The 15,593-nt window shown below is 42.6% G+C and overlaps 1 protein-coding gene across 1 annotated transcript; it reads right to left on the bottom strand.

Annotated features, from left to right (window-relative positions):
- Nucleotides 1-4,348: 4,348 nt before the first annotated feature.
- Nucleotides 4,349-5,098, bottom strand: LOC111372433. The gene is made up of 2 exons (XM_022994791.1): nt 4,812-5,098; nt 4,349-4,517 (listed from the first exon to the last, which is right to left on the bottom strand). Exons 1-2 carry the CDS (start codon nt 5,096-5,098, stop codon nt 4,349-4,351), a joined length of 456 nt encoding a protein of 151 aa, XP_022850559.1.
- Between the last annotated feature and the right edge of the window lie 10,495 nt (nt 5,099-15,593).

Below are 15,593 nucleotides of genomic sequence, written 5' to 3'. Positions count from 1 at the left end.
CAATAGATCCCCAGCCTCGTCCCCTCCAAACCTGCACACGGAACACCCATTAGGAAGCAATGACCAGACAAAAAGAAAATAAAGAATGAAGAGTCGGGAGAGGGAAATTGGCTGGGTTTAGAGAACTTACCTTGAAATGAAATAAAGCCACCTATATATAGAAAATGAAGATGGGCCGAGTGCATTAATGGGCCTCGTCCAAGTCCAATAGTAAGGCCTAATATGCAATAATTTATATGTATAATAATAGTTCCCCAAGTTTGAGTCGTATATTTATATGCGGGTCGAATTTGAATTATGAACTCCCAAATAGGCGATCCCTCGTTGGCCAATGTGGGACCCCCTCCATCATGTGTATGCTACGTAATTATGGATATATTTATATGCATAACAAGGTCCTCTACCAATTATGGCATAGTTAGGTAGGAACTAGTCTCCAAGATGAAAGGAACCTATGGTCTATTTTTTTGAAATGGAAACTTCAACCTAGGATACAGTATAGCTGAGTTAGGGGCACAAAGCCCTTAGGATGATCGTCAGGTCAGTCCTAAGGTCTTTGGATAATCATCTCTAATGACCTTAGTATACCATATCTGTCCCTTTAAATCTCAATTCTATCTTCGGTAATTAATGAGTTAATCTTGGAACACTCTCATTTCCCTTCATTGAAGGACCGACTTCACTCCTTTCCTAACATCCTATATCATCCTTATTTATAAATATTCCCTCCTTCGCTAGGATATGCTTCTTCTTAAAGAATGAGCTGTATTCTCTGGGTAAACATTAGGGATAGGAATCTAGGTAAGAATTTTTTGAACATCCGAACTATATGAAGTATATAAGTAGGAGGAATAGATTCTTCCTACTGATTTCCCAAGTGTGGACCCTAGATTTATTCAAACTAATGTCTAGAAAATGGTAAAATAAAAACAAAAGAGAAGAAAGAAACGATGACAAAGTAACTTAAAGTTTTGGCAAATGAAGACCTCACAAAACCCCATACAAGAAGGGCAAAAAATGAGAAGAATTTTTTTTCATTTTTTTTAAAATGAAAAGTGGTAAAATGAAGAAAAATGAAGATTATAAATAAAGGTAAGAACCCTAGGGAGTGCCACCCGAATCGATAGATGAGAAAATGGAGTAGAAACTAGAGGTGCAGATTAACTCTAGTAGGAAACTTCTTTGGGAAACTTTATGAAAAATGAACAATCATTCTTTTCATTTGTGGACACTTGTAATCCATTGGAAAAATCAAAACACCTATTGTCACCTACTATGAACATAAAATTCGAAATGGCTAACGGAAAGAAAATTTAAGGTCAGTCCTCCGTGTGAACGGAGCACAGACCTTGAAGAGTAAGTGTGGGAGTTCGACCTCCCACTTCACTAAATAAGTAGTTTGCGCAAATCTCAAGATTGGACACCATAAAATAAGATTAGATCGGACAAGTCGCCACCATAATTTACAAGGACATCATGATTTATATTTACTACTACACTGCCCCACCTCGACACCTATCACTCTTAGCACGACATGTGGAAACTATGACATCAACACCTCATGTTTGACCAATTACAATCAAGAAATGATTACCTAGCTGCTAAAAATCATAACCTGAATCCATAGCTGGTTGTGGAGGCATAATGATGACGTACACAGCCAACCTCAAAGACCAATCAAGAAACCAGAACTTTGAGCGATGGTACGCATTTCTAGGTCATCATTGTAGCTGAAATGACATGGCTGACCAATTGCTGTAGTCTTCCACCCGATAGGGTTAAATAATCCCATGTCATTACTAACTTTATCCACTTTTCCAAATCATAAAACATTATATTAAGGGAAAATTGCAGCCGAGGTACAAAACTTTTCATTTATTAACAGACTTTACGTAAACCTTTAGTTTGTGCCATCGGAGATATCAATTAAAAAATGTGTGGGGCTAGTCCAAAATGATGGTTTCCGTCTGTTTGACCACCAAAACCGTCAGTTGACCCCTTTAATGATATTTTCAAGAATTTTCCCCAAATAAGTAAAGGGCAACATGGGCATTACACACATCTCCCTCCTATTATATACTTCAATGTTTATGTCCCTCCATTTCTTTATCACTATATATTACCTACCCTATCTCTCACAGGTAGTCAAAAAAATCAGCACGCACATGGAGGGGAATGTATGCAAATGTGGTTCCCCAGTGCAAATGAAGACCTCGTGGATGAACTTGAACCCGGGAAGAAGATTTCTCACTTGTCCTCGTAGCCAAGATGTGGGTGGATGCACCTTCTTTATGTGGTGTGACCCTCCGATGTGTGAGAGATTGAAGGAACTGATTTCTGGTCTATTACGAGCTAGGAGGAAAATGGAAGCTGAAATCAACACCCTTCAAGTAACAAGACCAAATGTGTGGAAGATCTGGCTCTTCGGCTTTGTGTGTGGAGTGTTTGCAAAATGGGTTTGTTCCTAGGTATGTGGGGTCAGATTGTAGGATTTTAGTTTTTTTTTTCCAGAAATTTGAGCTTAGGGTTTCAAAATGGAGCCATGTGCTAGATGTTGTGAAATAGCATATATAATTCCTACATCCGTTATTGACAAAAATGGGGAAAATTTATGTTTTAGGGCTATACTCTATATTCCCTAGGTGTATATATACACGATAATTTATAAGAGCTTGTTTGGATCGAATTAAAATCTGATTTTAATCCAAATAAAAGTTAAATAATCAATATTAATCACAATCTGAAAAATTGTGGTGGTGGCGGCCAACAGTGCCTGTGTGGCTCGGGCTCTGAGCACCAGCATCGAGCTCGAGGGCTTGGTGAAGGACCTCAACGCCAAGAGGGAGGACCTCGTCAAGTGCCTCGAGGGGGCGATGCAATATGGGGATAAGGTGAGGGAGGCCCGGGCCAAGGCTGTGGAGGAAGAGAAAAGGAGGACAAAGGTTGAGACCCAGCTGGCGGCTACTACAGGAAACATAGAACGGCTGAAGAAGGAGCTCTATGAAGTGGAGTGCCAGGTGGCTGCCATGACCCGAAGAGTGGATCACGCCAACGAGCACCATCGGCTTGCCACAGAGGCTCTGGCGGCCTCCAATAAAGAGAAAGCTGAGCTGAGGCAGAGGACAGAGGCCCAGTCTGAGGAAATTGCCTCCTTGAAGGAGGAACTGAAGTCGGTAGGGGAAGTGGCTGTTCAAAATTTCATTGACCACTTCGAGGAACATTCCCTGTATGACGACTTTGCAAATTTTTGGGCCTCCTGGAGTGCCCAAGGCATATTGGGTCGGCTGAGAGAGGTCCACCCTATTTTGGACATCTCCTCTTTAGAGGTAGAGTTCGGGGGACCTACTGGAGGCCGACCTGATAGGCTTGCAGAGGAGACTCCAGTAGCTTTTGAGGCTAGCAAGTCAGAGGCTGGCGGGGAGGGGCTTCCCATAGAGTAGGGCTCATTTTGTAATGGCTTCGGCCTCTTGTAAATTTGAAGTGAATGAAATGAAAAAGTTTTTTACCAAGTGTTATTGCTTCTACTTTGTTATCGTATTGATCTATTTATGCCAATATGAATGACAATCTTTTAAGACTAAGCGCCTCTTAACAATAATCAGAAGATCGGACCACTTAAGTAATCGTCAAGTGCCTCTTAACAATAGTCAAAAGATCGAATCACTTAAGTAATAATACTGAGGGACTGAGATAACAATTTGATAACCGATGTGAAAAAGAACTGAAGCATCAATACTTAAGAAAAAGTTATATTATCCATTACTAAGGCATTTTCAGGGCTCAGTAGGATAGGAAAATTACAAATGAGATTGGATCGGGACACACTTATTAGACAACATCGAGATCGGATTGGAACAAAAACTCATCACTGATTATATTTCCTTAAGTGCTTGATGTTCTATTGATGAGGTAGTGCTTTCCCTACCATGTCTTCAATTTTGAAAGTGTCAGGTCAGGATTCCCTACAGATGCGGTAAGGACCCTCCCAGTTTGGTCCACACACTCGTGACCCGGTTGGCTTTGATGATTGAAAGACCCTTCTGAGGACAAGGTCTCCCAGGCGAAGAGTTCGATTTCTGACCTTGGAGTTATAATATCGGGTCATCTTCCTATGATACTTTGCCAAATTCACCTGTGAGGTATCCCTCATTTCTTCAAGGAGGTGGAGTTCGTTCACTCGGGCCTCGTCGTTACTAACCTCGTTGAAGTGTATTCGACGATGCGATGGGACCTCGACCTCGACCGAGCTCATGGCCTCAGCCCCGTAGGTCATTGAGAATGGTGTTTCCCCTGTTGCAGTTCAGCTTGTGGCTCGGATGGCCCAGAGGACGTGGGAAAGTTCATTGACCTAAGCCTCCTTTGAGGTGTCAAGCTTCCTTTTCAGGGTATGTTTGATGGTTTTGTTTACTGCCTCAACTTGTCCATTTGCTTGCGGGTGATGAGGCGCTGAGAAGTCCTTTTTTATTCCCATTTTGTCGCACAATTCTCGCATTTTCCTGTTGTCGAACTGTCTCCCACTGTCGGACACTAAGGAGTGGGAAATACCGAACCTGCAAATGATATTCTTCTAGAAGAATTTTGTAGTATTTGCCTCGGTGATCTTCGCAAGAGGTTCAGGTTCGACCCACTTGGTGAAGTAGTCAATGACGATAATGGCGAAGGTCGCGCTTCTTCTTCTTTTAGGGAGTGGAACAATGAAGTCGATGCCCCACTTGGCGAATGGCCAGGGGCTGGTTACTACGGAGAGGTTCTGAGAAGGCTGCTTTTAAATATTCGAGAAGCGCTGGCACTTGTCACATTTCTAGACAAACTAGCAAGCATCCCTTTTCAGGGTCGGCCAGAAATAGCCTTGAGGGAGAACCTTGTGTGCCAGGGTCGCTCCTCCGGAGTGATTTCCGCAGATTCCCTCATGAATTTCCCTAAGTATATATGTGGCCTCTTTGCCTCTCACACATCGGAGAAGTGGTGAGGCGAAGCCTCTTTTGTAGAGCATATCGTCTTTCAGGACGAAGTGCATAGCCCTTCTCCTCAACTTTCTTGCCTCACTTTTGGAAGCAAGTAGTGTCTGATCCTTTAGATAGGTGATGATGGGCTGCATTCATAATGGGGTGCCTTCTATCCAAAGTACCTCTTTTCCTCTAGAAATGGAGGGTTTCGACAAGTGTTCAATAGGGACGTCCTTTAATAGCTCAGAATCCTTGCTGCTGGCCAATTTTGAAAGGGTGTCTGCATGTGTATTCTCTAGGCGTGGGACTTGAAGTAGTTCGAACCTTTCGAACTGAGAGACTAGGTCATGAACCAAATTCAAGTATGCAACCATGCTGCTGCCGTTGGTTGCGAAGCTCCCACTGGCTTGATTCATTATTAGCTGAGAATCGATGTTGGCTACGAGCCTTCTGACCTGCATTTCTCTTGCCAGTCTAAGACCTACTAGAAGGGCTTCATATTCGGCAGCGTTGTTTGAGACTTTGAAGCCGAACCTTACTGCGTAATTTAGCTTGTGACCCTCCGGGCTTTCAAAGACAATTCTTGCCCTGGAGCCCGCCTCTTCTGAGGATCAATCTACGAACAGTTTCCATGTTAGGGGCTCGGCTGGTTCCATTATTGCCTCGATTTTCGGGACTTTGGCAAACTCAACCACAAAATCTGCAAGGGCCTGGCCCTTGATGGCATGTCGAGGTCGGAACAGTATGTCGAACTCGCTGAGCTCGATTGCCCATTTTAGCAGGTGTCCTAATGCATCTGTTCTCTGCAGCACCTGTTTCAATGGGAAGTTGGTGAGAACGTCAATCGAGCGGGCCTGAAAATATGGCCTCAGTTTCCTTGAGGATGTGATGAGGGCAAGCGCCAATTTTTCCATGTCCGGGTACCGTGTTTCAGCTGGGAGGAGAGCTTTGCTGATGTAATATACTTGCAAATGTCATTCATTTTCTTCTCTGACTAGAACAACACTAATCGCTACATCCGATACTGCCAAATATAGCAGTAGAGACTCCTCTGGTTGAGGTTTTGACAAAAGGGACGCTTCTCCGAGGTGCTTTTCAGCATCTGGAAGGCTTCTTCACACTTAGAAGTCCATTGGAACTTCTTTCCATGCTTAAGCACCTTGAAGAAGGGTAAGCTCTTATCAGTGGCCCTGGGGATGAAGCGACTGAATGCGGCTATTCAACCATTGAGGCTTTGGACGTCCTTCGGTTTCTGAGGTGATCTCAATTCCAGCAAGGCCGTTATCTTTACTGGATTGGCTTCAATTCCTCTTTAGTTAACAATATACCCCAAAAACTGACCTGAAGCCACCCCAAAGGTGTACTTGAGGGGATTCAACTTCATCTTATATTTTCTAAGTATCTGAAATGTTTGGTCGAGGTGACTTACGTGTTCGCTTGCCTAGAGGCTTTTGACTAGCATGTCATCCATATAGACCTCCATGGTTCTGCTAATGAGTTTGACAAACATCATGTTAACCAGTCTCTGATATGTGGCTCCGGCATTTTTCAATCCAAAGGGCATGACTTTGTAACAGTAGAGTTCTCTATCTGTGATGAATGATGTAGCTTCCTCATCGGGTCAAAACATGGGTATCTGATTGTACCGCGAATATGCATCCATGAAGCTCAATAGTTCATGTCCAGCAGTGAAATCCACAAGTTAGTTTATTCTTGAAAGTGGGAAGCTGTCTTTAGGGCACGCCTTATTCAAGTTGGTGACGTCTACGCACACCCTCCACTTCCCGCTGGGCTTTTTTACCAGGACCAGGTTGGATATCCACTTTGGGTAGATGGCTTCCTTTATGAAACCACTGCGATTAAGCTTGCCTACTTCGTCTTTGAGAGCCTCGTACCTTTCCGGGTTGAGGGCACGTCTTTTTTGTCGATGAGGGACACAGGAGGTGTTGATGTTAAGATGGTGACAACTGATCCTTGGATCTATCCCCACCATGTCTTCATGCTTCCAAGCGAAGACATCCAAGTTCCTTTTCAGGAAGCTTATCATCTCATCTTTTGCTTCAGAGGGCAGTGCCTTCCCTGTTCGCAAGACCTGACTAAGGTCCTCTGGGTTGGCGGAGAAAGTCTCTAGTTCTTCCATTGGGGTTGTATTTGATTCAAAGTCAATTATCCGGGGATCTAACTTATCAAGAGGGTGTCCTTGTTCAGGGGCCTCTTCCATGTTGACATCTTCCTCCTGTTCGGAGGTATGCCCTTGTTCAGGAGCATGAGCATTTCCACGTCCATACTGACTTCATTGGCAACTTCAGTTATGATCACGTTAACAGTTCGGGACTCCGACTTTCTCAGAGAGTTCAAGTAACATGCCCTGGAGCCCATCTGGTCGCCTTGGACCGTAGCAATTCCATGTTCAGTTGGGAATTTCATACACAAGTAATGGATGGAAGTGACGGCCCAAAGATCTTTCAAAGTGGGTCTGCCCATTCTCCATGCTAAGCCGATCTGTGGTCTACCACTAAGAATTTCATGAAGTGTTGGGCTACTAGGTGTGCTGAACCCATCTCGACGGGCAGAGTGATCCGCCCTCGTGGGACGATACTGTCTCCAATAAATTCGAATAATGGGTCGATCATGGGGATCAACCCATGTTCAATTTGCATTTTGTCGAAGGTGGAGCCGAACAGTATGTTCATCAAACTTCCATTGTCGATGAGCATGCGTTTGAGTCTCTTTCTAGCCACTACAGCTCTTACAACCAATGCGTCACAATGGGGGTGGTAAACTCCTTCTGCATCTTCCTGGGAGAAAGTGATTGGGGCCATCTTATTAGCCGCTTGTGACTCATTGGCAATGTAGGTAATCATTAGCGGGTCTTTCGCTTCCCTTGTGTAATTCCTTTCGACGTTCCTGGTATTGCCACCGATGTGAGGCCTCCCAATGATTGTGTCGATCTCCCTGATGACTTGGCTTCCACAGAATGGGGTCTGATCTCTCTGTCTAGACTATCCTCGGTCCCTTGATTCTCTTCTCCGGGGTGATTGCTCTCTATGTCCTCTTTCTCCCCTGTTCGGGGAGGTGGATCTGTGAAGATATTCGCTCCTGCTAGAAGGATGTGGTTGCTTCGATCTGGGCGTCGATTGGCGTCTCAGCATTCACTAGTGTCATTCCCGTAGAGTTGGTGGAAAGTGTAGAACCTTGCCCCTTCCAAGTGCCTGTTTGATCGCTTCTTCTTTTTCTTCTTATCAGCTCTTCCGGATGGTCCTACTTCGCCAGGAGCATTCTCGTATGCCAATATCAGCACTACATTCAATGTGGCGGAAGCCAGTGCCTGTCTGAAGGTGGAAACTATTGTATGACCTGCTTGAGTCCACTGCTGAGTGACGAGGTGCGCTGCGGGTCCTCGACCTACCTGCCTCTGAGGCGGAGGAAGTCCCTGCACGGTACGGTTTCGATGATCAATCATTTCCTCACTGATGATTTCCACTCTCATCATTTCCACCAGTTTGTCATAGGTGGCAGGATTCTTGCTACGCACGTCCCTCCAGAATAAAGTGTTCATGTTGAGGCCGCCTTTCAGATTTGAAAGGGCTTCCCTGTTAGTAACATGTTCACAGTATGTGATTTCGTTTGTAAACCTGGGGAGATAGCTTTTTAGCATCTCTCCAGGGGCCTGCCTCATATCTTGCAGGCGTTGCACTGGGGCCTCTCATTCCCTGCGTGAGAGGTATTGGTTTAAGAATGCCTTCTTCAAATCTGGCCAACTCCTAATGCTCAGGGGAGGAAGCCTGCTATACCATACTTCAGCAGCTCTGCCCAGGGTTAAGTGGAAGGCTCTGCATTTCAAAGCAGGTGAGGCTTCCCTGAGGCTCATCTGTGTCATGTACTTCGTAAGGTACTTCTCCGAGTCCCCCTTTCCTTCATACTTAGGGATCTAAGGGGCATGAAGTTCGTCGGCATTGGGAAGCTTCGGATCTCCCTTGAAAAAGAGAGGTTATCTCATCGTCATCGATCCCATAAGATCGACAGAACCCATCTGACCCTTCATCATCTTGAATATCTTGGGGAGGTGGAGGTGCTTCTCCTCGGCTTCCCCAATTGACTAGGTTCCTTCTATTTCTAGGAGGATGAGCCCGCTCTTGTTCTTACTCTTGCCGAACTGATCTTCGCACTGAGCGGGCCTTATCAATAGGGTCCTGCCCTATTCGGTCAAAGACGCTTCCTGGCCTTTGTTCCTCATATTCTTGAGGAAAATTGTCCCCTAGCTGTGGTTCTGCTGGCTGGCTTCCTTGCACATAGGATGTGGCTTTCGCACCCACTTCTCTTTCGAGGGGACGTTCTCTGTGCCGGCTCATATGGCCTTGGGAACGAGATACAGGGGCTTCCTGCACTGGGTACAATCCTTGGGGCATTTGATAGCCCTGCTGACCTTGGGCTTACATGAGAAGTTCATGCATTGCCATATTCTGAGTTGCGATGTCTCTCATGCCCGTCGTTATTTGAGCCATCCCTTCAGTGAGCATGGCTGTTCTTTCACCTCGACGACGCCAATGATGGGGTCTCTGGTGAGTGACATTGTTATGGAGCACCTCTTCTTTAGAGGCCTCTCTCATGGGGTTTTCTTCTTCATGGCTAGAACTCATTCTATCTCCTTTTTCAATGGTGATGAGAATTTGGGATATAACTCGACTTTGTTTTTTTTTTCAAGAATGTGCCCTTTTCAAGGTAAGTCACTAGTTTTTCGACGTTTTCTCTGATGGAGAATGCAGAACTTTGAACGGGAATTTTCCATAGATGGCGCCAATTTGTTGACCTCGAAAATTGGACCCTCCGCGTGGCCAACTGATAGCCACTCTACGTATTCCTCCCTACACACAATTAACGCACGGTCAGATGCACATGGCCGAAACCAGGGAGGGTGGCGGCGGCCGTATACACTACGACGGTCAAGTTAGGCTCAGGTGATCAGAACAGTACCAAGGTTGTGGAAAATAGTGGAAAGGAGAATATATGTTTACTTGCTATGGAGTGCTAAGTAGAAAGAGTTTCATTACATTTGCCTCTTGCCAAGCCTTGGATATTTATAGGCGAGGAGAGCCGTTAGATGTGGGACACGTGCGTACATCTGAACGGTATGAGGCGTCTGCTCATAGGCGTCAATCAACCGCATCTATAGAGTGGGCAGGTAGTTACTTTTCCCGAGTTAAGTTGACATAAAGTTGATAGGTCACATCAACTAGCCTCATGGAGACGTTAAATCACTTTAAACCTTAGGGGTAGAAAAGATCTTGACAAAGATCTCATTCTGAAATCGATGCCGGATCCTCAGGTCGAGGTCCCTGGGGTTCATTTCACCTCGGATTCAGGGGCGAGGGTGCTTCGGTCAGTCTTGCAGAATTACCTATGCCTCGTAGTGTGATAGCAGATCATCTCCATTGGTGAAGTCACTTCGGAACCACTTCGGAACCATTTCGGAACCATTTCGGATGATCGTTTCACACCTTGCCTGATGTGGTGGTGGACTTTTCGAAGTGGTTTAGTTAGGGGCGTAACAGTTGTAGTGTTAAATCTGTTGTCCTCATTTCATAGTTTCATAAATTATTATAGCATATCAACAATCAAGCAAATAAAATCGATAGCAATCACAACAATCAAGCAAATAAAATCACAGAAATCAAGCCAATGTTTTCCGTTTACATATTATTTCCATCACAAACTTCATTTACCATGTACAGCTTGAACTTTTACCCTATAAATGTACACACAACCATTGTAAAATGTATAAAGGAGAAAATAAAAACAGCTTTTACCTTCTTCTTGTGTGTATTGAATTTTATCATGGTATTAGAGCAGTCCTTTCACTGTGACCTTTTCTAAATTCTTTATGGCTTCCGCAATCAACAAAACAAGCAATCACCATGTCTGATTCCACATCACACACCCCTTCAAGACTAATTGATGATCTCACATGCCCATACTTCATAACCCCTGCCGACAATCTTGGTGCCTTATTGGTACCAGATCTTCTTAATGGAGAAAACTATGCCGCCTAGAAGCTCTCGATGCGTATGGCCCTCAATGCTAAAAATAAACTTACCATTGTTGATGGAATTCTAGAGCAACCATCGGACAACGAAATTTCCATCCTTTGGGATCACTGCAGTGATATGGTTCTATCGTGACTCTTAAACTCTATTGACAAACCTCTTCGACAAAGCTTGATTTATTGCACCCAACCATCTGATATTTGGATCGATTTGGATAATCGTTTTTCTCAAAAAATATTCACCTCCACCTTTATTGTCTCCATCGTGACCTGGTGAATCTCAAAAAAGGCAACATGTCTGTCACCACGTACTATAACACTATCAAAGGATTATGGGATGAATTCACTACCTTGACCAAACCCAATCCCTGTAATTGTGATGCCCGTAAAAGGGTCAAAGAAACAGCTAATATTGAACGATTGTTCCAATTTCTCATGGGCCTCAATGATTCATTTTCCAATATCCGAAGCCAAATTCTTGCTATGGAGCCTCTTTCCACAATCTCCAAAGCTTATGCCTCCATGCACCAAGAAGAAACCCAATGCCTCTTACAAATTCCTTTGCTACCCAATCCCGAAACTACCGCCATGGCTGTCGCACACACATATCCTCTGACCACTAATGGGCCTCATTCTCACAATGGCAAGAAATGCACCAAATACGGAAGGGACGACTATTTGGAGTCATCTTGTTTCAAAATCATTGGTTATCCTCCTCATTGGAACATAAATAAGCCGAAGCAGCCCCTACGACCAGCTCCAACCAAAAATTGGCCACATGATTCGAGCGGTAACCAGCCGCCTATAGCGAACATGGTGTCTAGTACTTCAGCTCCTTCCACATCGAGTGTAATCCCTGGTCTATCTAACGAGCACTACCAACAATTGTTGGAAATTTTGCAGCCCACCACCAATGCCTCATTTGCCTTCTCTGGTATCTCTTTCCCGACATCCCCAATTGCCTCAATCTCATGGATTATTAATAGTGGGGCTTCAGTCCACATTGCTTGTATTTCTAATTTACCCAAAGCCACACATATTTCGACCCATAACCAAACTCTTACATTGCCCACAGGTTCCACAGTCCAAGTCACGCATATGGGTTACATTTATATTTCTCCTCAATTATGCCTTTATAATGTCTTTTTTGTTCCTGATTTTAATGATAATTTAACTTCAGTTAGTCAACTCACGAAATTGTCTAATTGTGTTATCAAAATTTCCCCTTCTATTTGTTTATTTCAGGGCCAACACATGACGAAGCTGATTGGGATGGGTGAAGAACGTGGAGGCCTCTACCTTTTTAAACCGATTGATCAAGTTGCACTTCAAATCACATCAAACTTTACCTCCATGCTGGACCCATGGCATCTTCGTTTAGATCATCCTTCAAATTCTTGCATTCCAAAAATTCTATGCGATTCAAATAAAATTAGAAATTGTGATAGTTGTGTTCAAGGAAAATATACACGCCTGCCTTTCAAATTGGTTGAAAATAAAAGTACATTTATCTTTAATCGGATATATTGTGATATTTGAGGTAGATATTCCACACCCTCTACAACTAGTGCACACTATTTTCGTACAATTGTTGATGATTTTTCACGTGTTACTTGTGTATATCTCATGCGTTTTAAATCCAATACATTTACTTTTCTGACCATGTTCATTAAAATGATCCCGACACAGTTTAATTGTCAATGATTACACCTAGGGATGTTAAGGAGCGGAGCCGAGCCGAAATTTTAGGCTCGGCTCGGGTAAAATGTCCGAGCTTTTTTTAGGATGAGCAAAAGCTCGGGAAAAAAAATTAGGCTCGACCCGAGCTTTCGACTAGGGCCTTTCTGGGTCGGCTCGACTTTTGTTTGGTTTTTTTTTTAAATTAAAAAGGTAGCAAGTTGCAGCATTGTTTGGTAGCAACTATAAAAGGCAGCGTGCTGCTGTCTTTATTATTTTTTTAATATATGCTTGGTTTCCTAGATTGGTTCGGATTAATCAATGTGAATCACTCATTCATATCACTTTGAGAAACGACAATATACCTCAAGTATAATGCAGTAATCAAATCACCAATAAAATTGTATGAAATTGAAATTCAACAAATAGTTAATTTCATAATAGACAAAACATGATAGAGTCTATGAGATATATAGTAAAAGTTAAACCAATCTCACAACAATGCTCAAATCAATTGAATTTCACTTATAACTCTAGAATTTAGATTTCCTACAAGATATTCTCACCTTAATCCATTGAAATTAGATTCAAAATCAATTACATACATCAAGCATATAATATTAGCAAATAACACCAATGAGATGATTGAAATTGGAATTCAATACATACTTCAATTATTTGATGAAAAGAACATTATTAAATCTATGAAAATCTAATGCATTTTAAACCAATTTCAAAACATATTCAATAAACAGGAAATCATAAACCTAGAATTGTTTATAAAAAAAAAAAATCAAATTACATGCGTGAAGAGACATCGATATCACAGGCACCAATCGAGTTCATCCCTTTCTTTACCAAAGTTTTCTTAGCCTTCCATGGAGTTTCTTGGCCAAAAATGAGCGAAAAATGGAGTCCAGGTTCAATCCCCCATGTTCTTGAGTGTTTTTTGGGCTTAAGAAACGTGTTTCCATAAGTGATGGCGTCAATTTAGGAATTTGACAAATTTGGCCTCAGAGGTAATTATGCAACCGCATGGTTATAATCCATACGGTCACATAGAACAAATGTGTGGCGCCCAAAAGTTCCCTGGACCCTTCTATGCAGTCACATGGCCATAACTTTTCCTTCCAATGTCCAATTAAGGTGATTTAAGTTGTGTTGAAAAGCTAACACAAAGGGCTAAAACTTTGTTTCAGAAATCATCTTTAAATTTGATCATCTTCCATGTCAAAAAAGGGTCCCAATATGAGGCTGAAAATCTGTGCGTAACTTTTTCGATTGAGAATTGATTTGTGAAGAAGTTATGATCATATTTCACTTCCTTTGACTTCTAATTGCACCCAATTGACCCTTAGCATTCTTGAATCATCATTCTATCAATCGTCATGTCTATGGATTATTTGAAACTTGGTCCTTGAACTTTCACTTTCTTCCACTTTGCCCCTTTTTACTCGTTTCTTCCAAATTTCAACATTTTCCATCAAATTGTGACCTAGATCAAAACATAAGAGAAATGAGTGCATTTTGAGATCAAATAATCATATGAATGCAACAATTAAGAGGGAAAAATATCATATTTTACACTCTTATCAGCATAACAAACGTGTTCAGTCGGATAATGGTCAAGAATTTCTCTCTCATCTTATGCAACAATTCTTCCTTGACCATCATGAACGTACTCTTGTTGAAACACCCCAACAAAATGGTGTATTTGAACGAAAGCATCATCACCTATTAAATGTGGCTCGATGCCTTCACTTTCATGCACATTTATCTATCCTTCTAGGATAAATGCATCCTTACTGCTACTTATTTAATTAACCGCCTACCAACCCCCTCTCTTAATTGCAAAACTCCCTATGGCCTTCTTTTCAACAAGCCTCCCAAGTATGATTATCTTTGTGTCTTTGCTATGTACACACTTTAAGTGTTCATCGAGATAAGTTCTCATCTCGTAGCACACTATGCATATTCCTAGGCTAACTTAAACTCCACACACCTATCGTGTTTATAACTTGCAATCCAAGAAGATATTCATATCTCGTGATGTCCACTTTATAGAATCTACCTTTCCATTTGCTACTATCATGCAGCCCTCAGATGCCTCATTACCACACACCTTGCCAGACACCACACAGTCCCTCGATATAACTCATACTACCTTACCTTCAACCCATGATATGCAAGAGACTCAAGCAAATGATGATGGACCATCTCCCCAAGCACCACCCCCACTAGACATTAAACCATCTATTCCAAATGATGATGGACCTACCAACTCCCCATCTACCTTTAGAGGGACCACGTTCATAATCTCATTCCCGGTCTTTCTCAGGTATGGTTTACTCTTTATATAATTTTCTTTCTTATCATTTTTTAGTCCAAAACATTTTGCCTTCCTCTCTACTGTCTCCAAAAATGTTCAAGACCCTGTCTTTTATTCTCAAGCTATCCTTAAGCCTCATTAGCAAAAGGCTATGGCTTCAAGATTCAAGCCCTTGAAGCCAATACACATGGACCCTTAAACATCTTCCCCTTGGTAAGAAATCCATTGGTTGCAAATAGGCTTATAAAACAAAATTGGATGCAGATGGTTCCATTGAATGATATAAGGCTCGTTTAGTTGCTAAGGGTTTCACTCAGGTAGAAGGTCTTGATTGTACTGACACTTTTGCTCCTGTGGCTAAACGTGTTACTGTTCGTTGTCTTCTTGATATATAGCTACAGCTAAACATTAGATTATTCAACAATTAGATGTTCAAAATGCTTTTCTTCACGGTGATCTTGATAAGGAAGTATACATGCGATCACCACCAGGATATTATCGTCAGGGGGAGACACACGTATGCTGTCTCCACAAATCCTTATATGGTCTCAAACAAGCCTCACGTCAATGGTATTCAAAATTATCTCATGTTCTCATC

Source organism: Olea europaea, chromosome 23 (assembly GCF_002742605.1).
Source record: "Olea europaea var. sylvestris chromosome 23, O_europaea_v1, whole genome shotgun sequence".
In the NCBI taxonomy this organism is placed as follows: Eukaryota; Viridiplantae; Streptophyta; class Magnoliopsida; order Lamiales; family Oleaceae; genus Olea; species Olea europaea.
Note: the sequence above shows the minus strand (reverse complement) of the source record. Positions and strands in the feature narration are given on the sequence as shown.